Source organism: Suncus etruscus, chromosome 6 (genome assembly GCF_024139225.1).
Source record: "Suncus etruscus isolate mSunEtr1 chromosome 6, mSunEtr1.pri.cur, whole genome shotgun sequence".
Lineage (NCBI taxonomy): Eukaryota > Metazoa > Chordata > Mammalia > Eulipotyphla > Soricidae > Suncus > Suncus etruscus.
Genome location: NC_064853.1, coordinates 113183175 through 113207365, shown reverse-complemented (window position 1 = coordinate 113207365; position 24191 = coordinate 113183175). Strand labels below are relative to the sequence as shown.

General features: G+C 48.0%; 1 protein-coding gene across 2 annotated transcripts; it reads right to left on the bottom strand.

Annotated features, from left to right (window-relative positions):
* Positions 1-23282, bottom strand: BCL6 (BCL6 transcription repressor). 2 transcript variants are annotated; one of them, XM_049775702.1, is made up of 10 exons: positions 23246-23282; positions 11872-11910; positions 10762-10933; positions 8408-8629; positions 5762-6727; positions 5058-5242; positions 3289-3456; positions 2125-2255; positions 1882-2019; positions 1-266 (listed from the first exon to the last, which is right to left on the bottom strand). In XM_049775702.1, the coding sequence occupies exons 3-10, from the start codon at positions 10920-10922 to the stop codon at positions 123-125; spliced, it is 2115 nt and encodes a 704-aa protein (XP_049631659.1). In that variant the 5' UTR covers positions 10923-10933; positions 11872-11910; positions 23246-23282; the 3' UTR covers positions 1-122. The 2 variants fall into 2 exon arrangements, with proteins under 2 accessions (XP_049631659.1, XP_049631660.1); XM_049775703.1 differs by lacking the exon at positions 23246-23282 and adding an exon at positions 13252-13728.
* Between the last annotated feature and the right edge of the window lie 909 nt (positions 23283-24191).

Genomic DNA, 24191 nt, shown 5'->3' with positions numbered 1-24191 from the left:
TATGATTTGCACCTAGTGGATGAAGGAGGGTACCACATCAGGGATGAACATCATAAAGTGTTACAGTATCCTTTGGGTAGATTCTGAAAGGGGCTGAATGGAAAGCATCAACACTCCATGCTTCAGCAGGCTTTGGGGAGCTCCGGGGGCAGGTCGGTGGCGGACACGCGGTATTGCACCTTGGTATTGGTGATGGCACCATGTTTCTGGCGCAAGTGCAGGCGCAGCTGGCTTTTATGACGGAAATGCAGGTTACACTTCTCACACTGAAAGAAAACCAGGAGCAAACTGTAAGTCGTCATTGGCCCAAGAAACCCCGTTGGTGCTTCCAGACCTAGAAGAAAATTCTCATAGAGAGCAGAGAGTCACTCTTCTCTCTGAAAACCGAGATTAACAACCCAGATGAACCCTGGTCTCTAATATAAGCTTTGTGCACGTGTCCCTTCCCTGGTTTCCAAGTGCTGCTCATATTTTCCCCTGATTAAGGTGGCTTACCCATCTTAATTCTAATCTTTTTGTAAAGCATAACTCAGAGGCAAACTACCCCAAACTATTAAAACTCTCTATATCTCTCTAAGATGAAATGGTTCCATTTTCTTTTGAATTGCTAAAATATTCCTAGCCTTGTTACATAGCCATTATATATTTTAACATCTTTTTTTTAATATACTTTGTATAATGCTTTTTCTTTTTCACTTTATCCATTTATTTATTTGTTTTGCTTCGGGGTCCCCACCCAACAGAGCTCAGGGGTTATTCCTGACTCTGTACTCAGAAATCTCTCCTGGCATACTGGGGATCTAACTTGGGTTGGTCCTGGTTAGATCTAACATGGGTGGGCCATGTGTAAGGCTAATGCTCTACCAGCCCCTGTTTTAGCATCTTTATCATCTGGGGGATAATTTTAAGGACAATGGCTTCTTTATATTAAACTTCATCTTCCTAGTACCTAACAAAATATACCTATTAAATATATTATGTAATACATTTCTTATGCAATGACTGTCAAAACATTTGAACAAATAGATGAGGTCACTTGAATTTATGAAAACTAGAATATACTTTAAACAATGTAGTCATATGCCTTGTAGTGCATGCATCTTTGAGAAGCTAACAAAACATTAGTATATAGGTCTTTCTTACCGTGGATCAATCAATGGAAAATTTAATTTGAAAAATTTGTTAAAGGCCAAATGGATAATCGAATGAGCACTAGGAACACAAAAAATAAAGGATATTTTTGTTCTAAAGTAAGAAAATCCAAATAAAGCTTAAGCTTTCGTGTATCTTACTAATTAAGATGTTAACTACAGGGTGATATGGTACACTCTATATTATGTTTATAGTTTTTATACATGTAATCTGTTTCTAAAACTTATCAAATAGCAAGTAGATAAATGTCAATTGAGAATATGTATTTCTGTAAAAAATTTAATTAGAGAAAATTGGTAAAAAGAGTAAAAAAGAGCCCTTAGTCAAAAGAGCCCTGATGTAGATATAGTTTGGGGGGGGACACTCTGATTTCCAAACAAATCATTTCTTTTCCTAGACCTCTGCTTTCCCTTCTGTAAGGGATTAAAATAACTTACTCTGCAGGTCACTCAACTCACAACTATACATCTAAACCTGAAGCAAAATTTATAATAGCAAATACTTGTGTACTCTTGTCATGTTCCAAGTACTATCCAGAACATTTCAATGAAATCCTTAACTTAATACAACCTCATGAGTTAGTTTCTATTTTCAGGCTTATTTGATAGATGAGGAACAAGAGTACTGAGAGGATAGCTTACTTTCTCTCTAAAGGTGCTCTGGATCAGCCCCACCCCACCACCTCTCTGCCCTTCCAGGCCAGACAGGGGATCTAAGGGGTCCACTTACATGGTAAGGTTTCTCTCCTGTGTGGATTCGCAGGTGACTCTTCAGAGTCTGAAGGTGCCGAAAACGGGTGCCACAGATTTCACAGGGGTAGGGCTTCTCGCCAGTATGGATGAGCACATGGGCACGGAGGTGGGCCACCTGAAGGAAGAACAAAGCATCAGCGGTTCTGCCAGGATGAGCTACAGAACCCCTGACCATAACGCTTTCAGGGTCGTGGGGTCGCTGCTCCACTCCTATGCCCACCTGCACAAATCTGGCGCCACAAGTCTCGCATTTGTAGGGCTTCTCTCCAGAGTGAATTCGAGTATGGGTTTTCAGGTTGGCTGGCCGGTTGAACTGTGCTCCACAGATGTTACAACGATAGGGTTTCTCACCTAATACCAAAAGAAAGGGACCGTATTCAACAAAGCAGTTCTCCACATTCCCTGACCCCTACATTTCTGAACAAACTACTTTTCTGGGGGGATTTCCTTTGGAAGATGTCTGACAAAGAGAGAAGGGGCCTGACTTCTGACTCTCTCATATCTATGTAGGAATTGCAGGGGATGGCCTGAATAAGTGGAATGATACCCAGAGAGGAATGGGAAGGGCAAAGGGACTCTAGGAAGCTTAAGGACAAATTTTTGTCATCTGGATTATCTAATTGAGGAAATCCAGACAAGACACTCTTCTTCTCTGGGCCTCAGTTTCCCTCCCTGAAACTCAAAGGACAAATTTAAACACACTGGGAAGGATTTTCTCACTCTTTTCGTGGATTAATAAAACTGGTTGGATAATCAACCCACTTATGAGGAACAGATATAATCAAGCTTCTCTAGTTTCTCTTTTCAAACATGCTTCTTTTTTGCCCCTTGTGGCCAACTACAGCTGGTTTCCATTTCCAAGAAGTTTGATGCCTGAATTTTAGCAAATGTTCAGATAGAGGAAAACTGAAGGACTAGATCTGCCTTTATGGGAAGGTTTTTTGATAATAGATCCATTTAAAATACAAGCAGACTCGCACTTGATAAAAATCATATTATTACAAGTTACCTGGTAAAGGACTGTAAGTTGATATCCGTAGAGGAAATAAAGAAAATCTGATTGTTTAAAATATATTTACAAAACCTCAGTATACTTAACCTCCATATGTCTTCATTTATTCTCCTGAACTATGGGACTAACATTTCTGACCCCAGTAAAGGAGGAGAAGCAGGACAGAGCATTTCAGATGACAGGCAAAGATGACAGGGTGTGACCAATCACTCAGCTGAGATAGGACAGGACTAGACTCTAATTTCAGGCCAGGCCAGGAACTGCTCCCCCATCCAGGTTCCAGAAAGCCCCATATTGTTTTCTCTAGAATTTCTTCTCTGTCCTACCCACTACATCCCTGGTGAGCTTAAGAAGCGTGGAGCAGGGCCATACCCGTATGGACGGTCTTGTGGCTGGCGAGGTTGCCCTTGTAGCGGAAGGAGGCCTGGCAGCGATCACACTTGTAAGGTTTGTCACTGTGGGTCTGCAGCGTGTGCCTCTTGAGGGAGGCCTCCTCAGAGAAGCGGCAGTCACACTCATTGCAGAAGAAGGCCCCATTCTCTGTCAGAGGGTGGGAGGGGGACACCAGTGTCAGCATGAGGAAGGGATGTAGGCAGACTGAGCCTATCTCCTCTGGAGCTGCCCCCGGTGTCCAAATGAATCCTCATCTCACCCTTCCCCCATCCCACCCACGCCATATTTGTAGGAACCCAAAGCAAGAGCTGGTGGGAACCTTATTTTCTGAGCATTTGAGTTTCAGTTATGGACAAGAAAGGAGACAGTTGAATATTAATGTTCAGAAGGGAAGCTTCAACCAACAGCTACCCACATGACCTGCAGCAGCTAGAAGAAAGCTCCACAGGGTTTGTTCTTCCATCTCTTGAGGGCTCTGAGAGCTGATTTTCTTATCAGCTCATAGTTTGGCTTACATGATGCACCGAAGAAGCCCTTGGGCAAGACCCTTCACCTCCCAGAGCCTCTCCCTGTGTCCCTATCTCCAGAAAATCCCTGTCTTGCCTACCTCACAGGAACATATTGTATAACACAAAGCATTATAGGAATGTGAGATAGAAATCAAATTCGAGACTACTTTAAAGTCATTGAAGGGGGAATTAATGATGAACATGGTCACCCTGGCAACTATCTGGATTACATGTAATCCCAAACACTTCTGAGACTGGGAGACCAAAGATGATGACAGAAATAGAAACAGAGGCCCAGAGAGAAGGAATTGGAATGCAGAGCAAAGGCAAATGGCCAGGGGGACAGATGGGGATAGTCCCTGCTCTTCTAATGATAGGTGGGTAATCCTCTGCAACATCTCTCTGAATGAGCCACTAATGGATTTTGTGCACTTAAGCAACTTGGACATTAAATAGTGAAATGGTTTAAGCTCGATTGGGTATAAACTGAGAGAAGTTAAGACATTTTATCTGAACAACACTGGGGCTGAGAATCACAGACAATTTAGAAACTGTGACTTAACTTTTTTGTTTTTGTTTTTGTTTTTGGGTCACACCCGGCGGCGCTCAGGGGTTACTCCTGGCTCAATGCACAGAAATCACTCCTGGCAGGCTTGGGGGACCATATGGGATGTCGGGATTTGAACCACCGTCCTTCTGCATGCAAGGCAAATGCCTTACCTCCATGCTATCTCTCCGGCCCCACCATGACTTAACTTAATTGTGCGTTCCACTAAACAAATTCAAACCACATTAAAATAAGTATCTATTTTTTATGGGATTCATAAGGACCTATAAAAGACACAGGAATGAATAATGTTGGGTGTTTTTCTTTCTTTATCAAATCTAGCAGGCACACAGATTACACCAGTTGCTTGATTTCAGAGGAAGGAATAAGAAGGTTCCAGAAGTTATAGCCAGCCTACAAGCTATCTTCTCTTACCTTCAGAAGGAAGCACAAAGGCTGTTTGGTCAGTCCTTTCTACTCCTGATTAACTCTAGCACCCCATTTGTTTAACTCTGACAAGCCTAGTTTATGACTGATCAAGTGTGAGGTATTTGGCTGGTGATCTTAAACACCAATGAACATCCCATTGGCTCTAAATCAGAAATAATATTGTCCATAAAAGTAGAAGCATAGAACCTGGAGAGGTAGAGGTCTTCCTTCTGCCAGGTAAGAAGAGGCAGGAAAAGACTTACCACAGCTAGAATCTGAGTACTCAGATTGGGTCTCTCCCATCTCCTCAGGGAAGGTGGGGCCGGTAGTATGGAGGCACATCTCTGTATGCTGCGGGGACTGAGAGCCACAAGCTGTGCACTTGGGGGGGTGCAGGTAGAGTGGTGAGTGGCCCTCGCTGCTGCTGCGGGGGGAGCCTGTCAGGGACCTGTGTGGTATAAAGAAAGTTTCTCAGCAACTGTAACAATCATTCTACCTAAATCAGTCCTATACCCTCCCTCCCTCTACTCAAGCAAGGCCATAGGTGAGGCTACAATTGGCTGTTCCTCTCAGCATCTGAGGTCACTGAGTAACCCACACATAACATTGGCTTAGAGGGCAGGAGAAGGCTCATATTGACACAAAACATCTTATGTCTTGGCCCAGCTTCTTCCCCTTAGGAAGCCATAAAGCCATAAGTTCCCTTAGTCCAAGGCAAATATAGGAATTATACAGTCATCATAGGAGCTACCTCTTAGTAGAATATTCTTCCATAGAGGAAATTACCATTTGGATGAAAAAGTGAACATCCTCAAGCCTAATATTCTTCTTCCTTTAGGTGAGTTCATCAACAGGCATATACTTACAGGCAAGGAAGGAACTCAGCCCCTATATCCAATAGAAGTGACCCCAGACCTCTGCTAGTACTCTCCTGATCCCAGGTTCAGAGAGTTAATTATGTACTCACCGGTTGACAATATTGTTGAGTCGGCTTGCTTGTGGGATGGTGGAGTCCTCTCCACTAGTGCTGAGCTTGGTTGGGGACTGGAGGTCAAGATTCTCAGTCTCCATGGGTGGTTGGCATACCGATGGGGCGTTGTAGGTTCGAGGGGAAAGGCGGCCCAGCTCGGTCTGCTCAGAACCCTCTGGTTTGGCATTCTGGTTGAGATTGTTGAGCACAATGAACTTGTATTTCTTCCAGTTGCAGGCTTTGGGGTCAGTGGGGCTCTTGGCTGGAGGGGAGCCAGAGGCCTGGAGGATACAGGCATTCTTGCTACTACAGGACTCTGTAGGTGAGTTGGGCTGGCAGTCAGACTTCTGGGGACTCTGGGGACTAACCAGACCCTTCCGGTTCAGTGGTGCATTGGAGGGCTCAAAATGGAGGGCAATCTCATCCTCAGAGGAGGGCCTTTCTTCATCTTTGCCAGCCTTGTCACAGGAGAAGTATGAGACATTCCGGGCAGTGGGGGCAGCAGGCTTGGGGCCCTCAGTCACGGTGTAGTGCATGTCACTCCGTGCCTCCTCTGAAGCCATTTCCTTGGGTGAATAGATGTTGTGGCACATGCTAGGGGATATCTCCATGGCTGGTCGGCTGTACTCACCAGGGATTGGCCTGGCACTATCACAGGGGTGGGCTCGCTCTTTGGGGAAGGGGTTGGCCACAGGCATTCGGGCATCTCTCAGCTCTTCATCAGAGAAGAGGAAGCTGCTGACCGGAAGGTGGCTGTACACAGGATAAGAGGCTGGAGGTGTAGACAGGCCACCATACAAGCTGGGAGCAAAGGCTCTGCTCTCACACCCATTCCTTGGAGGTGGTAGATTGTTTTCCACCATCTCACGACTCCGATAGGCCATGATGTCTTGGGGCATCAGCATCCGACTGTTCAGGAACTCCTCCCGAGGATGCTTGATGGCAGAAACCATTTCTGCTTCACTGCCAGAGACAATAAAAAGGAAGCATTGATTCCCAAATCAGAGCTTTGAAGTAGATAACCTTCCAAAGACACTGCTATTTGTAACTGTAATTATGCAAGACTTGGAATAGAGAAAAGCATATATTTCCCAGATTATATGCTAGAAATCAAGAAACCTAGCACATAATTTGAGGGAAATATGTATAGAGGATCAGAGTCAAGTTATTTGCACCTCCATAAACACCATCTTGCATGCTGGAGTCATAGGTGTATGCATACAAGCCTGTAAGTCCTCAGCTTTTATAGGCTGTCAAAGATTTTATAAAGCCTTCAGAGCCCATCTCTCATTTCACCCCTGAGAAATACCATGAGAAAGAAAATGCAGGTATTATAGTCTCCATTTTAGATTAATGGAAGCAGGTTCAGCAATAGGAAACTGCTTAACAGACTGCTGCACCATCCTTTATAGAAACTGGTGCCTGTACAGCAAAGGTCTGTCCACATGCTGTCTGGCATCCCAGAGAAGTTTGCATTGAAGAAGTAGCTGCAGCAATACGAGGATAAGAAAGATTCCTGGCTCTGGAGCAACCAAATTTGGTTTTCATGCCCAGCTGTGCTACTGAGCAGTAGCAGAGCAAGTTACTTGACTGCTCTCAATGCCAGGCCAGACCCACCCACACAGAGCCCCAAAGATGGCATTAATGATCCTATATTATGATCACTCATAGGAAAAAAAAATCTTTAGCTCCATAATCTTAGAGGGATGTGATATGGGCAGAAAACAGGTCAGTGCAACACAATCAACATTTAATGGGGAAAGATAAAGGGAGAGAAACTTTAACTCTTTGATTAGTTCAGGTCGATGGTGTGGCACTGGAAAAACTGAGCTCCAGGCTTCTGGATGTTCAGACGTTAGATATTATATTTTATTTAAACAAATTTATTACAACCATGATTGTGTTTGGGTTTTAGTCATGTAAAGAACACCACCCATTGTTAGATATTTTTTTAAAGTTTAAGAAAGAATATAATCATCCCAGAGTTGTCAAATAAGATATTTTGAAAGAAATCAAGCCCTAAGTCTTTGTCCCACTCAGCAATGTGCAATATTTCTTTGGCTTTTTACTTTCTTGCCTTAAAATGATGGGCATGGCTTAAAGACCCTTGTGTAGGAAGTTCAAACAAGTGATCTCAATTTAATTTAATAAATTTGCTCCCAGGTAGTAAGAAAATGAGTGAAAGAAGTGGCCCACAATCTCAACAGGAAATAAAGCACATATGTAAATAGTCATAACAGAAGTCCAGAGAACTAAAAGGTAAATGCTTAGAGTGAAGATAGAAAGTCTGAAGGGCAGGAAAAATGCTTCCAACATTAAAAGAGGAGCTGAGAGATCAACAATGGTCATCAGACAAAAATGATGAAGGAGTTAGTACCTAAGCATGGCCTTGCAGAATGTATGGGGGAAAAAAGGCACAGCAAGTGGAAGAAAGCAAGAGGGAAAGATGCACAGAACATGTTTGAAATGCAGTCAGCTCCAAGTTTGCTGGAGTGCAAGAGTGAAAAGGGCAGAGGAAATTTGCAAAATTTGTAGACATTTTTGCTGTGGCATATCATTAGTGATGATTTTTCTGTATGTAGGCACCAGGCAGATTCTCTGGTCCCTTTCCTCTTTAGGTATGACATCTAGGAGGCAACTCACCTGGCCTTGATAAACTTCCGGCAAGTGTCCACAACATGCTCCATCTGCAGATACATAGCTGTGGCCATCACGGCCATGATGTTGCCCTCCCGCAAATTAAGCCGGGATGTGTACATGAAGTCCAGGAGAATGCAAAACCCCTCAGGATTGATCTCAGGATCCAGATTGATCACACTAAGGTTGCATTTCAACTGGTCTGTGAAGATGCTGTAGAAGAGGCCACTGTGAAATAAGCACATGGTTCAGTTTTACAACCATAGAGAATCTGTGACTTTGTTACAGCTTGTGGCAGAAGCTCAGCCCATCTCCTCAGGGACTAACTCCAGAACTTCCATGGCAATTACTAGCAGCTTACAAAATGCCAGCAAGTCATTAAGCACTTTACATACATTATCATGTGTTCCTCATAATCTTGCAAGATAGATACTATTAGCTTCCCACTTTACGAAAGGGAAATCAGAGAGATTAAGTGATTTTTTCCCCAATTTATAGAATATTCTTTTCAATTTAGTCTTATCACTTATTTATACTTATTTAAAATGATCATCTATAGAATATAGTTTTGAGATAAGCATTCCCTTTTATGATTTCATTATACAATCCCTAAAATCTTATTGTGTTGCAATAAGCAATACAAGCAAGTTGTTAGTTTCTACAAAAAGTAAATGAATTGATACCTACATCTACTCCCTATTGATTACCTAAAATCCATAGACTTTTCAAGGACCTTATTCAAATTTCAGGCCTTGCCTCCTGGCTCCAAGTGTCTGGTAGAGGAAAAAGTACTCAGATAGAAGACAGTTCTAGGTAATTATCATGATTTTGGTTTTGTTGTTGTTGTTGTTGTTGTTGTTGTTGTTTTGGGGCCACACCTAGTGATGCTCAGGAATTACTCCTGACTATGCTCTCAGAAATTGCTCCAGACAGAAATGGGGGACCATATGGGATGCTGGGGGATCGAACTGTGGTCCGTCCTAGTTAGACACGTGCAAGGCAAATGCCCTACCACTGTGCCACTGCTCCAGCTCCCTAGGTAATTATCTTGATTCTACTCTTTCTTAGCTAGGTAATCTTGTGTAAGTAACTGCAAAGCTGGAACAACCTTCATAGGAAACATAAACCAAAATATAAAACTCATAGGATAAGGTATGACACAAAGTGTTCAGTTAGTTTTCCATCTCTATAAGAACAAGAATATTTTTGCCACTAAATATATTATAGTGTTTGATGTACATGATGAGTACATTTTCTTTGAGCTTTTGCCTGTATTTTATTTTATCATCTAGAACATGGAAATAATCATGCTGTGCATACCACAAAAGGTTACTGTGAATATTTAAGGAGATGAAGAGAAATTCATGCAAAATGATTCTGGACAACTCAACTACTTGAAAAATGTAAGGAATTAGCTGGTTCATTCTCACACACACAAACACACATATGATACATTTGTGCAAGAACGACAGTATAAAATAAATAATAACAAAATAAAAGAGCAAAAGATTTCAAATTAAACTGGATAAGTTTTCTAACACAGGATTATCTTACTTATTCATAGTATATTGCATTAGAAAGTAGTAGTAAAGGGGTATGCTTAGCTCACCCTTGAACACAGAGCTTAGGGAGGAAAAGGAAAAAGGAAAGAAATCAATGTGGGAAGGTAACAGAAAGAGAAGTAACAGTGTTCTGGGCCTTGTAGTTACTGGGAATGAGAGGGTATTAAAGTTGTACATCCAAAACACAGAGTCGCCAGTACTGAACTAAACTAAAACCACTGAACTTTAATGTGCCTGCCAAGGCAGCAGGGAGAGAATAGGAGAGGTTGGGTAAGAGGTGGTAAGGAGCACCAGTGATAGGAGCTGACACTGGGGGTGGAATTGGTGTTGAAATATTACATGCCTAAAACTCAACTATCAATAACTTTTGTAAACCATAGTTCTTCAATTTAAATATTATTTTACATTTTCTTTCTTCTTCAGTACTAGGCACTGAATCTCTGCTTCACACCTGCGAGCCATGTGCTCAACCACGAAGCTATACCCCCAGTCCACATACAATTGCTGCAATACTCTCCCTCACTTTTCTTTGACTCATTAACTTAAGCTGCTTTCCATATTTGCCCCAAACACATCCTCTCTTGAGACAGTATATTTCTTCTTCCTCTATTCCCACAGAACAGAAACTCTTTCTCTACTAAAAGTAATGTTTATGTGTTCACTTCCTGGAAACTTACTCTGCCAGGAGAGGATTGGAGAGCTGAAGAAAACTGAAAAGAGATTCCCCAAAAGAGCCACAGGCATTTAGGACCCCCCCCCCAGACCCCTTTGTTCTACCTTTCCTTCTAGACCACTCACCTGCAGGCCATGAGGACTGTCTTATGGGCTCTGAACTGCTCACGGCTCACCACTATGACAACATCAGTCAAGATGTCTCGACTCCGCAGGCGATTAAGGTTAAGAAGAACGTCACTGGCATGGCGGGTGAACTGGATACAGCTGTCCGCCGGCGAGGCCATTTTGTTGTCACCTGAAAAACCAAGGGGGGAGACTGAGTAAATATCTTGTCAGTCCTCCAGAATCTGTTCCTTGCTTGCCAAGTGTGAGAATAAGTAGCTCCGCCTGAGAATATAGGTTAAACTGAGTTTTTGTACATTGTTTTTGAATAATTCAAAGAGTCTCTGAAAGTTGGAGTAATGGGATAAAGGAAAGAAAATAAATATCAGTTGCCTATTTCTTCCTACGTGCACAATTCTGTGCCAGCACTGAGAGATAGTCTCTTACGAGAGAGAGAACTCATGCTTGAAGTTTAGCATGTTACTTTTACCTTCTGCAAACTGAATGTCTTGGAGTGGACTGTTTATTCTTTCTTGGGTTTGCTTCTCCAGCATGGCAACAGTAATACCTATGTGGTTAGAAATACTAGAGATAGGGGCCAGAGCTACAGTTTAGCAAGTAGAGCATTTGTGCCTTGCTCAAAGTTGACCCTGTTCAACCCCTGGTACATTTATGGCTCCCTGAGCCCACCAGGACCCAACCCTGAACTTAGAGACAAAAATATACCCTGAGCACTGCCAGATGTGATGCATAAAAACAAGACAAAAATATTAGAAATAGATTCTTGTCCACATTAAAAATCTAAAAAATGACAAGTGTTCTTAACAGTATCTCATATAATAATGCCTGGGCACCTGTTGTATCCTCTCTACTAACCACTAAAGTTATTTGAATATACCTTGAGTACCTAACTCATTGTCAGTGGGTAGCTAATTAACTTAAATTATGGAATTAAGTGTTAAGATGGTCTAATACAAGAGTTCTGGGCCAGGCCTGGGATGATTAACAGGGAATGGGCTATCTTTTATCTCAACTAATGGAAAGTGGCAAATCACAGAAATACACATACTGGGAAATTTAAAAGAAGTGTTTGCCCACAAAATTTTGAAGCACAAAAATTGATGTACTTACCCAATGCCAAGATTCACAGTCCAAAATTTTGCTTAAAACCTGCAGGAAAAAGAAGAAAAGAAGCAGACATTGTGAGATTATCCACTATCATCTTATTTTAGGATACATATTTTTAGTTTTTTGTTGATAATAGCAGGCCTGCCAGTTGGTATGGTTCTGCCACAAGGAAGGCAAACATTATTCCAGCCCCTGTTCTTGTGGAAACTGGCACCCAAAACTATGCAAAAATGCTTCTACTACTCTGAGTAGTAGACTACTCTGAGTCCTGGGGGTACAATTGTATACATTAATCATATGTTCACATATACATATATATTTCCATTTTCAAAGCAAAAAATAGATGCTATCCAAAGGTCACTAGAATTAATGGAAAAGAAAATAAATAAGAAAAGTGGTTCTTTTAATATTCATGACTATGGATTTTTTTTTGGGGGGGGGGCTCAAAATACTGAACATTTTTCAAAATTGGCTAAAACACTCTTGTAAGTCTTAGAATGACTCCAAAAGGCCAACAGGCAATGCCTTTAGCTCTACTTCCCTGATGATGAAACTGAGACTCAGGGGGACCAGGAGACTGACTGCTCAGGTTCAAGAGGCCTTTAAGAGTTCCTGATAATCTCAAGTACTGACAACTAAGTACAGAACTAGCCTGAGATACAGTTTGAGAAGGCACACCTATACTTTTCTGGAGAACCTTTGCTTTTTCTTTGTCAAAGTTTCTTCTCCCTTCCCTCCTGGGTCTATGACCAGACAGAGTGCATCAAACTTCCACATTTGTGCTCTCCCTTGCTAGCAATTTAACTTCGTGGTTCAGCTGAGAATTGGCCTGGGAGCTCTCATGTAATATGTAACCCTCTCCATATGGATTTCTCTGAAACAAAATCATTTAAAACACAAGTGTAAGACACTCATTCTTAATCATATGCGGGCTGAAAATAAAAAAAAAATAATATTTGAACTGCTTTTAAATTTGCTTTTGTTTTGTTGTTTGGGGCCATCCCATTTCTGCTTAAGGGCTTTCCTCAGCAGTGACCACAGTGTGCCAAGAAATGAACCCAGAGCTCCCACAGGCAAAGCAGGCTATCTATCCCTTTTAGCTATCTTCCTTGGTCCCCCAGTTTCCCCCTTGAAAGACATAAAACATAGCTTTGGAGAGCTATTTTCCGGGTAAAGGGACCAGGGCCAACGAGGTCATGTTAGGCCACATAGATGGTTCATGGCCCAGTCCTAGGTCTCCTGGCTCAAATTCCTGTCCTTTATCCAAATCAGCCTACGTGCTGTGTAACATGCAAAACAGCACCCTGATGTGGGTGAATCTCATTTTTAAGTTCCTTCCCCGACACAAACACTTTGCCCCCATTCCAGGCTGCTGAGTCTTACCAAATGAGTACTCTAAATGAGAGGTTTCCTTGGGTCTGTAACCAAACACTCTGACATTTCTCTGTGGTCCCAAGTGCCAGTCACTCAATCCCATCGGCTTCAAGGTTAGTGTGTGCATGTGAGTGAGTGGGGGTGGGGAAGAGAATTGGGGGGAGGAGTGGAAGGGAGAGGACAGAAAAAGACAAAAGAACCTAGTTCCTCCTCTCCCCGGCATACCAAGAGAGGGGCCAAGAGAGACACACCACATAGTTCTGAATCAACGTTCAATGATTGCCTCTCTTTGAAGAATGCTTAAGAGACATCTGAAACTTATTTACAAACCTCTCCTCCCCCCTCAAGGACGAGATTCCTGAGTGCCTCTGGAATACCTAAATCTGTCCTCTAACTAGCTTCAACCACCAGCCTGCTAGGACCTTCCATCAGCCGGCCGAAAAACCCCAGAACTGCCATATCACCTTGACGAGTGGCAGGGATTCACTCCAGATTCCAATGGAAACAAACAATCCTGGGAGTCTGCTCTAGACTGGGCACTTTTCTCCATGAACCCTCTGACTGGTCTGGCCCAAAACCAATGCATGTAACCCGGGCCTTGCTCCTTATTAAATTCCCTTCTTCCTAAGTTAAGATCTGTTTCAGGACGAGCCACACAAGTGAGTGAATTAGAGAAGAGGTGGCCAAGAGTACTATACTCCAATTTGGGGGTTGATTTTTTTTTTTAAATAGACCGCTCAGCTCTGTGCTGCCTATAATTGTAGGGGCTACTTCTACCAGCCCTGCTTTTTACCGGGAAAAACACTGAGTTTCCAGCGGGGGACAGAAGCCTTGCCCAAGATCCGTCATTCCAATCCCTAGCCAAGTCCTGCACAAACCCTATCCGTCTGCAAACTGCAGCCATCACACCTAAGCCACACGCCAGATTCATTCCACAAAAAACCACCACCTAGAGAGAGAGAGGGAGGGTTGTCGTCGAGGAGAAACTGTCTTGAGTGTCACCCCGACCTGGACACCTCAACCCCGCCGCAGCAACCAATAAGTAAGAGTCAACTTGGTCTTCACCCCCCACACACACGCAGTCATCGGTGCTTTCCCCGCGCATTTTCAATTCAGCACCTTGAGGGAAGACAGAGCCTTTGGAGGGCTTAGGAAAGATCAAGAGCTTAGGAAACGGAAGAGCTACCCCACTCCATCCCCTCAACACACCCCAAAAGGGACCGGAGTGGGGCGATCAGAAAGGAGGGGAGTGGAGGGGAGTCCAGAGCAAGCAGCGACTGTCCCAAAGACCCTGGCCTTCGCTTGCCAGCCAAGCCTCCTCGCGCAGCGGACACCGGGGAGCCCCACTGCTCCTGCACCGCCCGGGCCGGCACCCCGGCAAGCCCCTCGTCCGGTTCCCACCCCAGGCCCTTCGCCCCAGTACCTGGCTGCCAAGAACCGCCCACCCCCGGGCTTTGCGCCGACACTGGGCGCCGCCTTGGAGGCCCCCGAAGACCCGCTGGACGTGGCGGGCTGAGAGCGGAGCGACCTCGACTCGGGTGGCATTCGCACCCAACTCGGTGCAATCTCGGGAGCTAACATTCTGCGCGGCCCTGGCCCGTGACGCCCGTGGAGACGGGGCCAAGAGGGGCATGGCACGGCCCTGGCATTCCCGGAACGGAGCCGCTCGCCCGGCTCGGCGCGATTCACAGAACACGCTCCGCCGGCGGGAGGCTCCAGCTCAGAGGCTCTTTCCAGGAAGACACCGGCCCCAACAGCCGCCGGGACTGCTGCCAGAGCCTCACGGACTGCGGGGAATTCACCCCGAGTGTGTGTGGGTGGGTGTGTGTGGGTGGGTGTGGGTGTGGGTGTGTGCGCGCGCGGGGGTGGAGGGTAGTGGCACGGATGTCACACTTTCCCCTTCATTCCGGGACGGCCACCTGGGCTCGCCCTTCCTCTGCAGTGAACTGCTTTAGAAAAATCTGGGGCTCGGTCAGAGCCGCTCCAGAACCCAGAAGTTCAAGTTCATTCCCAGGCTCATCTCTGGGTTTCAAGTTACCCAACTTTGGGGGCGTTTGTTTGGCAAGCGTGCCAGGTTCCCATCCCGGGCTGCGCTCTCAGGTCGGTCCCCCACCTCCACCCTTCTCTCTCTCTCTCTCTCTCTCTCTCTCTCTCTCTCTCTCTCTCTCTCTCTCTCTCTCTCTCTCTCTCTCTCTCTCTCCTCCCTCTCTCTCTCTCCCTCCCTCCCTCCCTCCCTCCCTCCCTCCCTCCCTCCCTCCCTCCCTCCCTCTCTCTCTCTCTCTCTCTCTCTCTCTCTCTCTCTCTCTCTCTCTCTCTCTCTCTCTCTCTCTCTCTCGATCCCCTCCTCCTCTTGGCCAAAACCTGGGGGTGTTCAGGCAAGGACTTAATAGGAAGGCCCGTTAGCTGAGGGTCTTCATTCAGGGAGCCAGTGGATTGAGAGGAAGGAGAAAAATGAACCCCAAAGTCCCTTCTGCCCCTTTGGACCAAAGGGAACCCAGCCTGGCTAGGTGTCTTTAGAAATGGGTGTCCGTCCCCGGGGCCGAGCCTTCTCGAATTGAGTTTCTCCGACAAAGTTAGGATTCAACTGGGAACCAGCCTGGGAGCGCACGCACCGCGCCAGGGCGCGTGGCATCGCTTGGCCTTCCCGCGCGTGCCCTTCTGCCAAGTTACCACCCCAGGGGGTCAACTCTTTAGTGGGGAAGGAGAGATCAGAGAGCCGCTTGGGGGGTGGGGGGAGATAGTTACAGGTGCACCAAAAGGCGCAACATCTAACACCACAATCCAGTTCCGACACTGGCGGGTGGCGTTTTGGTGCAAAGCACACCACTCTGGAAGAGGAGGTGCAATCCGATCCGGGCTTTGCCCATGGGATGCCCTTTGCCCTCCTAAAATCACAGCAGGAGGCTTTCTTTCTCACCCTCTCTTTCCGTCGGGCCGGGGTGAGAGCCTTGGAGGCCAATCAAGAGGAGATAAACGTGCTGATTGGCCATTGATTCTAGGTCCCTGGGAGCGCAGCCCCGACCCCGTCCTGCCGCCGCCAAGCACTGGAGGGCGCCCCGTCCCGTCCCCGCGCGAAACGGACCAGCCGGGCCGCCCAGCTTCCTTCCCTGGACCCACTTTGGAGTGACTCTGGATCGGGGGGACCAGCTCCGCTCTTCCCCTTCCCCCCTTTCATCGCTCTCCCGGCCGGCTAGTGGGTCATTGGTCATCTAATAATTCTGACAATTTGCCGGGAAGATCCAAAATCGGAACTACAAGATGTAGCCAAGGAACGGGGACGAAGCCTCTGAGTCAGGCTGGAGCTGCGGCAGCAAAACCCACTTCTAGGCTCCCTGCCAGTGCTCCTTTGCGCCCCAGGAATGGCTCAGCCGACTAACTGCTGGGGTCGATCTGCAAGGTCTCCCAGCACGGACTTTTTTTTGGGGGGGGGGGGGTGTCACAGCCTGCAGCTCTCAGGGGTTCCTTCAAGCTCTACGCTCAGAAATCGCTCCTGGCAGGCCCGGGGCGGGGGGAGGCATCTGGGATGCCGGGACTCGAACCACCGTCCTTCTGCATGCAAGGCAAACGCCCTACCTCCGAGCTATCTTTCCGGCCCTTAATTTAATTTTATTTTTTTACTCTAGTCAGTGGACACGCTTCAAAGTTCGGGAGTCTCCTAAAGGGGAGCGTTGGGAGACCCCCCCGAGGAAAAGAAAGGGGACTCGGCAAGTCAGTGTGGCCTCAAGAGTCGCTCTGGGGTGACCTGAATGCTTGGAGACAGCATGTCCCGACTTTCCTTTCTGTGAACGCTTCCTGCCAACACACAGCACTAGAGCAAGCCTGCAAACTTCTAGGAAACGCCATAAAATAGAGGGCCGTGTCTTATCATCAAGATCTGGAGCAGCTGCGGAGGGGGACGCGCGCCCCAGGACAACGGCCCCCTCGACGACCGGCCCGGGACGCTAGGATTCTAGATCAAGGAGGCCCCTAGCAGAGACCGCTTGGTCACTCTGGAAGGGGCCATGCCCGGCCTTGCCTTTGTTTTTTAAAAGAAAAAATCAAGGCAACCAAACAACCTCCGCCCCCCAAAAACGCGCCGGGAGAAAGGGGTGGCACAGCACGACCTGCCCAAACCCAAAGCTGCCTTTCTGAAAACTCCAAGCTGGACACGGTCCACCCGGGCCTTTATTCGCCTAACGAGGATGGAAGGCACTGACTGTCCTTGGAAAGCGATGAGTCAACTTCGCCCTTCTCCCAACACGTCCCCAGATTCTTTTTCAGCCCGAACAGAGGCTCGTTTCACGGACGCAGTCTCCAAGGAAAAGGCCGAACCCGACCCGGTGGGCGGAAAGCAAGCCCGGCCGGCCGGACCCAGAACCCCGCGGCTCCCCCGGGAGCGCACCCGCCGCCAAGGCCAGCGAGCGCCGCCAGGGGGCGCCGGCACGCAGACGCGCGCGGGGCTTCGGAATAGAAACTTGGCTGAGAAAAAGCAGTCTGTCTGTGGTGCAGAGATTCTACAAGTTCCCTTCTCGCTCCCTTCTCTCCCCCGCCCACCCGGCCCCCCAACACCGGCACGAGCACACCTCGGATTTCCTGACCAGCGACTCCATGAAAAATTTGGAAGGGAACGAATATTTTCAGGAACCAGGTTTTACCTAAGTCTCAGCAAGGTGCACTGATTATATATATATATATATATTATACATATATTATATATTATATATTATTATATATTATAGTATACATATATATTACTGCGAAAGATTTGTTGTTCACTTTTGGTCACAATAAAAATTATTTTAGGGGCCGGAGAGATAGCATGGAGGTAAGGCTTGAAGGACGGTGGTTCGAATCCCAGCATCAAATATGGTCCCCTATGCCTGCCAGGAGAGATTTCTGAGCCTAGAGCCAGGAGTAATCCCTTAGCACTGCCGGGTGTGACCCCCCAAAAATTTATTTAAAAAAAACACAACTTTTCCCAGAGGTAAAATATGGGGACTTCGCTTTAAACACCCCAACACACACACACACACACACAAACACACACAGAGACACACACACACACACACACACACACAGTACATTATTAAACTTGGCTTTTATGTTACTGAAAAGCTTTGACCCCACTTTTTAAACAAAATCACCCAAGACACCAGGAACTTTTCCAATGATGGTGACTGACCTAAAAGTTAACTTAAAAACTGGTTCCCGTGGCTACCTTTTTATCTCTGACAGCTCCTCAAAAGGAGCCGAGAAAATGCCTGGGTCTGGAATTCAGAAACTCAAATTCTGAACCTAGTTAGGTCACCAAGTGTATGAGGTGCGTTTCCTCAACTGTCGAGAGCTGTCCACCCCAAGGGCCCCGTGGTAAACTTCCACGACCAACTTCTTTCTTCCCGGGTGAGGTCATCTTCGGGGCTCCTTTCCTTGCATTATGGTTCTTGCTTCTCTTAAGGGGCGACTGAGTGGCAGTACCGGAGCGACCAAGGAAAGGGACTGATCTGATCATTCCAGGGGTGGTTAGCTAATTTTCATGCATCTTTACGAGACTGTGGAAGTTCGGGAGGACATTCTCCTTGGAGGGCGCCTTCTCCCTTCTAGCCCAGCTCGGGATATCCAAGCCCCAAAGGGGTCACGGTCAGCCTCCAGCCCAAACGCAGAGCTGGGCCAAGACCTACCGCGAGGTGGCAGACTCGGCCTGTCCAAAAGCCACTGCGCAGCCACCGCCTTGCACACCCAATTACCCCCAATCTTTTGAGGGGGTTGGGGGAGGCGCTGATTAAGGGATTAGGTCGTCGCCTCCATCGTCAATAAGGAAACCATTCAAGTGCTAGGTGTGACTTTGATCTTTCTAAAAGCCTCCGGCCTCTAGTAGCCACAACATGGAATGTGGAGCTGTGTTCCTGTGTTTTGCCTGGGTTATTTTTCCTCCCCAGCCTGAAAGGCTGAAGATACTAGGAAAGAAAGGTCGCACTTGTCTCCCAACAGCGAGATGGTATTCGATGGGTTGGCAGAGATGCCAGCCAAATCCTAGCTAACGTGAACAGAAAAATACAGGGATAAAGGGGTGGTCTCGGAGGAGAGAAGGAAGGGACCCCGGAGGCCAAGGGCAGCAGCAGGATCCACCCCAAGCTTAAGAGCGCCCGGCAAAGCTGGGCGAGGAGTGAAGGAGTGGGCACGGGGCTGGGTGGAGGCTGTTGGTCTGGACTAGATTAGGAGGCGCTTTGCCTGGCATTTTGGGGGGTGAGGAGTCACGCTGGTCAGTTCACCACAACACAGCACTGCGGCTGCGTTTCCACTTGTTGCGCAGTGCAGCGAACCAGCACGCGCCACACTGCCCCGAATCCGAGGAGGGTTCCAGAAGCAGCTAAGGGGACTGAGTGACTGATTAGGACCAGGGTCCCCTTAACACACCCCACCCCCTCACCCCACATGCACCGTCATCACAGCCAGGAAAGCTACAGGACTCCCTGTAGCCACTGCGTTTGATTCTTTGACACCAAAACATTCCTCCTTATCTCCAAGTCAAACCGGGAGCAGAAGAGTCAAGTTCAGGGGCAGGAAGACAGAACTAGCTGCTTTAAACCATCTAGGGGACACACTCCCCACCTCCCTGGGAGGCAAAACACGCGCACACACACACACACACACACACACACACACACACACGCACACACACACGAAATGCTACTTTTGCCTGCTATGACACCGACCCAGCTGGTGTCCAAAATTCACATTCTCCCCTCCCCTTTTGAGAAATCACCTGCGAGATCCTTAAAGAATAAAAAAGGGCTTTATCTTTCTTTGCTACAGGAAAAAAAAATCTCATGAGATCATTTCACAATATTTTTCCAAATATTTGACTTTTGCAAACAAGAGTTTCACGTCCCAAGGGGTGGCGCTACTGCACCGCGTCCTCGGACTCTCAAGTTTTTTCACAACAAAGTGGGCTGTGAGTGTGGCTCCTCGACAGGGGAGAGGGGGAAGGAAGGATTTTGACATCTAGCCATGGCTACCATTTACCCAACCAATAACTGGAACACTTCAAGGCTTAGCAAATGACAGCCTGAAATCGCAGCGTTCCATCTCTGTCCACTAAACCCAGAATACATTAGAAGATGTTTTCAAGAACGCATGAGGCTTTCAAAACTGAGCACCGAGGGAAGGGCCACTGGGTGGACATTGCCTAGTTCAGGTTGCTTTTTCTTTTTCTTTCTATTTTTCTTTTTCAACCAACAGCTTCTAACCTTACTGTCACTACCAAACCAATTTTGGGGCCTACAGTATCATCTTGCAACTAGGATGTTGGAAACATAGTTATAAATGGGAAGAGGGGGATATTTCCCATCTTCGGGTTTCTATTTTGGCCTCAAAACTCAACTGCTGTCATTTTAGTGATGACCAAAACATCTCCGGGTACTTTCTTTCCACTCTCTCCTCCCCCAGGGGCAAATATCTTTTCTCCTTAAAGAGGAAAGGTATATATTTTAGAGCAGGAATACGATTTCACCCCGTTCCTTTGAGCTCATGTTTGCTACCTCCAGGAATAGAGTGTGGACTAGGGCCAGATGAACTTCAACTTGGGCTGCAGATTTACGAGGTTCTGTTTCAGTGCCAAAAGCACTTGGTAGTAAATAGTGAGCAAAACAGATACCTGTCTCCTGAAGGAGCTTACCAGGTCCCCTTTTCCTTCTTCTTAAAAGTTATTTATTAAAACCACACACACCTTGCAAAGAAAAGGGAAACTGGCTCTCTCTCTCTCTCTCTGTAGAGGAAGCCAGTGGCATCGCTCAGAGCCACAAACTGTATTTCTAAACAGCCCTTTCCCTGGTTCCCTCTCTCTAGCGCCCACTCCCCCAACCCCAATACTCTGGACAGTGAAAATTACCTCTAGGAAGACTTTTATTTGTTTTCTTTCTCCTTTATTTATTTTTTTATTTATTTGAGTTACAAAATTTCTATTCCCACCCTCCAACCATGAACTAAAAAATAAAAAGACTAAATCAAGTTTCCTGGAGGTATAGTCAGCTTTCTGGGACAATCGGTAACACTTCTGGTCTTTCCGCACCCTGAGCCAGGTTCTCCAGCTCCCAGGAATTACCAAGATCCCTGACACTTTTTCAAGTCTTTTCCTTTTTATTTTTTTTAAGCCACCAAAAAACTGTTGGACCGTATTCCATGGGAGAGCTTTCAAACTAATTATTGCAACACTAGTTCCATTTATTTTTGTCCTCTGGAGTTCCAATAAAATAATAGGGCATCGTAAAGGCAAAGCAACCCTGTTTCCAAGACATCTACCAAGGCCACTACTACCACCAGCAGCAGCAGCAGCAGCGGGGTGGCGGCCCCCTCGGCTCCTGCTGCCCCCAAACGCTGCCGACTCCCCAGGTTGCAAACTCCCTGCCCGCTCCCGCCCGGGCCGCTGCCACTTCCCCCGCACCCCCAAACCCCGTTCCTACTCCCTCGAGGGGAGCCACAGGTTGCAAATCCAACAGACCTCACGACTCCCTTCGCAAAAGCACTCACAAAAGTCTCCCCTGGGCGCCCGCGCGCCCCCTCGGCCCGCGCCAGGCCCTCCAAACCGGGCCACGGAGCGCCTCGGCTCTCTCCCGGCTTGCAGCGAGGAACGCGGGCTCGGGCGAGTGGCTTTCTCCCCGGCCCGGTGCAAACGCCTCGGGGAGCCGGAGCCTGGCGTGGGCTCCTCTCCGGCGCTCGGGGGGTCTTGGCCAGGGGAAAAATTAGGGAAAAGAGGGGGGCACAGCCATCGGGAGCGCCCCAGGAATCACGCAGCGCCCCAGAGACAAACACGGCGGCCGCCTGCGATCCAGCCCGCCACGGGTCCCGCTTTTCAGAGCGGTCCCCTCCAGGTTCCAGGAGGGAGTCCTCCTCAAGGGCTCACCCCACCCCGCAGGTGCCAGCGAGCCCCCTTTTTCCGAGCCCACCCCAACCCAGCTCTCTTGGCCCTGGGTCCCGCCAACACATCAGCCTTCTTGCTCCAAAAAAAAACGGGGGCTCCCTCGACCCCACCGAGAAGGAATCCTTCCCAAAGTCTCCGCACATCCCCGCCCCCCAAAAAGCCCCAGGGAGAGGGGAGCCCAGCGCTTTTTGCTTAAGGGGGGATCACGATCCTAAAAAGGTGTGTTTTTGGGGGGTTATGACTCGGATCCCCAAATCTCGGCACCGAGGCGGGGGAATCTAAGAGAGAAGCCGGCGGGGCGAGCGAGCGAGCGAACGGGTGGGAGCCTCCTGGAAGTTACCCCCAAAAAGGACGGAAGGAAGGGAGGGAGGAAGGAGCGAGGGAGAGGAGCAGGAGGGCAAAGCCGGGGAGCAGAGCAAGCGGTCGGCAAGCTCGGAAAAGGGGGAGACGCGGCCGCACGGAGCCAGCGAGACCGCAAACCAGCCAGACGCAGAGGCAGCAGCAGCAGCAGCAGCAGCGGGAGCGAGAATCGAACCCCCAAACCGGCCCGGATCGCCTCCTTTCCCAGACCCTGGTCTCATCCTTTCCTCTCCGCTCCCGCCGCCCCTCGCTCCCCTCCTTCCTCTCCTCCACCTCCTGATCTGAAAAACCAAAACAACACCAGGGAAGGGAGCCAAAAAAATAAATAATAAAAAAAAAAATCCTCCCCAAACCGGCCGAGTCACTCCAAAGACAGCGAGAGAGAGAAAAAAAAAATAATCAAAAGCTCATATTCAAAAAATGTAAAAAATGAGATTTTTAGGTCCTAGAGTGGGAGACACGGGGGGGACTGATCTCCGGCCTTTATTTGAGCACCTGACAGCTCCGAAATCCACACACAGAGACATTCAAGATCCGAGAGACAAACGTAGGGAGGAAAAAAACTTGGGAGCCCGAGCCTGGGGCGAGAGCGGAATCATCCTCATCAATACTAATCATCATCAGCAACATCGAAAAGGAATCGACAGGCAAAACATGATCATGAGCGCGGCGGGCACTAGCGGCGGGCACCAGCGGAGCAGCAGCGGCAGCGGCGGCGGCGGCGGCGGCAGCGACAGCGATAATCACCTGGTGTCCGGCCTTTCCTAGAAACTTCTTGCATCACCACTTCTAAGAACCCCAGTTCTAAGAATCAACAGAGCCCAATTCTCGGAATTTGAGCGCCGGGACGGACCACCGCGCGCCGCCCGGGGAGGCCCCGGTGTCAGGCGGGCATTGCGCGCGCCCTCCGTGGCCCGTCGGAGACCCCCAAACGCCCGCGCTCCAGGTCTATCAAGCCCGGGAGATGGTGCTGGAAGGCGGACGGCGCTCTTGGGGGCCACTCGGGGTCGGAGATCTAAGGACCCCCTCCCAGGGTCTCCCCCTGCCCGGCCTCGAGTTTTGGTCTCGCCCGCTCCGCCACCGTCACGTGGGCACCCCGGTGTGACGTCGCCTCTCCGGGGCTGAGCTCGGGCCCTGGAATTCGGAGAAGGCAGTCGCTCGCTCGCTCGCCCGGCGGGGACCTAAGCGCGGGGCGCGCGCGCGCCTCCCTCCCGGGTTCGGGGCGCCTGCCTTTTCCTTCCTTCCCACTTAGCCCGCTCCCTGGGCCGAATGCGAGCAAGGGGAGCGAGAGGGGAGGCCCGTGGGGGAAAAGACTGTCTCTGTAGTGGGTTTCCAGGCGAGGAAGGGGGACAAAACCAAACCAAACCAAACAGTAAACACCACAGTTCCCTCTCTCCCTCTCCAGCTAGAATTTTACGCACCAAGAGTAGCATCTTGGCCAAGCAGTTTCTCTCGGTGGGTTCCTGATTTGTATTGGGGCAGATTTAGGGGATGGGGCATTGCTTGTTTGGGTTTCTTCCTCTTTCTTTTTTTTTTTTTTTTTTTTTGGATGGTGACTTGGGATGTTTTTGGAGAGGTTGCATTTGATTTTCGGATTGGGGGGGGGGGCTTTTGATTTTTTTGCCTTTTGCAAGTTGGTGGTGTTACGTAAAGCGTAGGAGCCCGCATCGGTTGGATTTTGTTTCGTATGTAG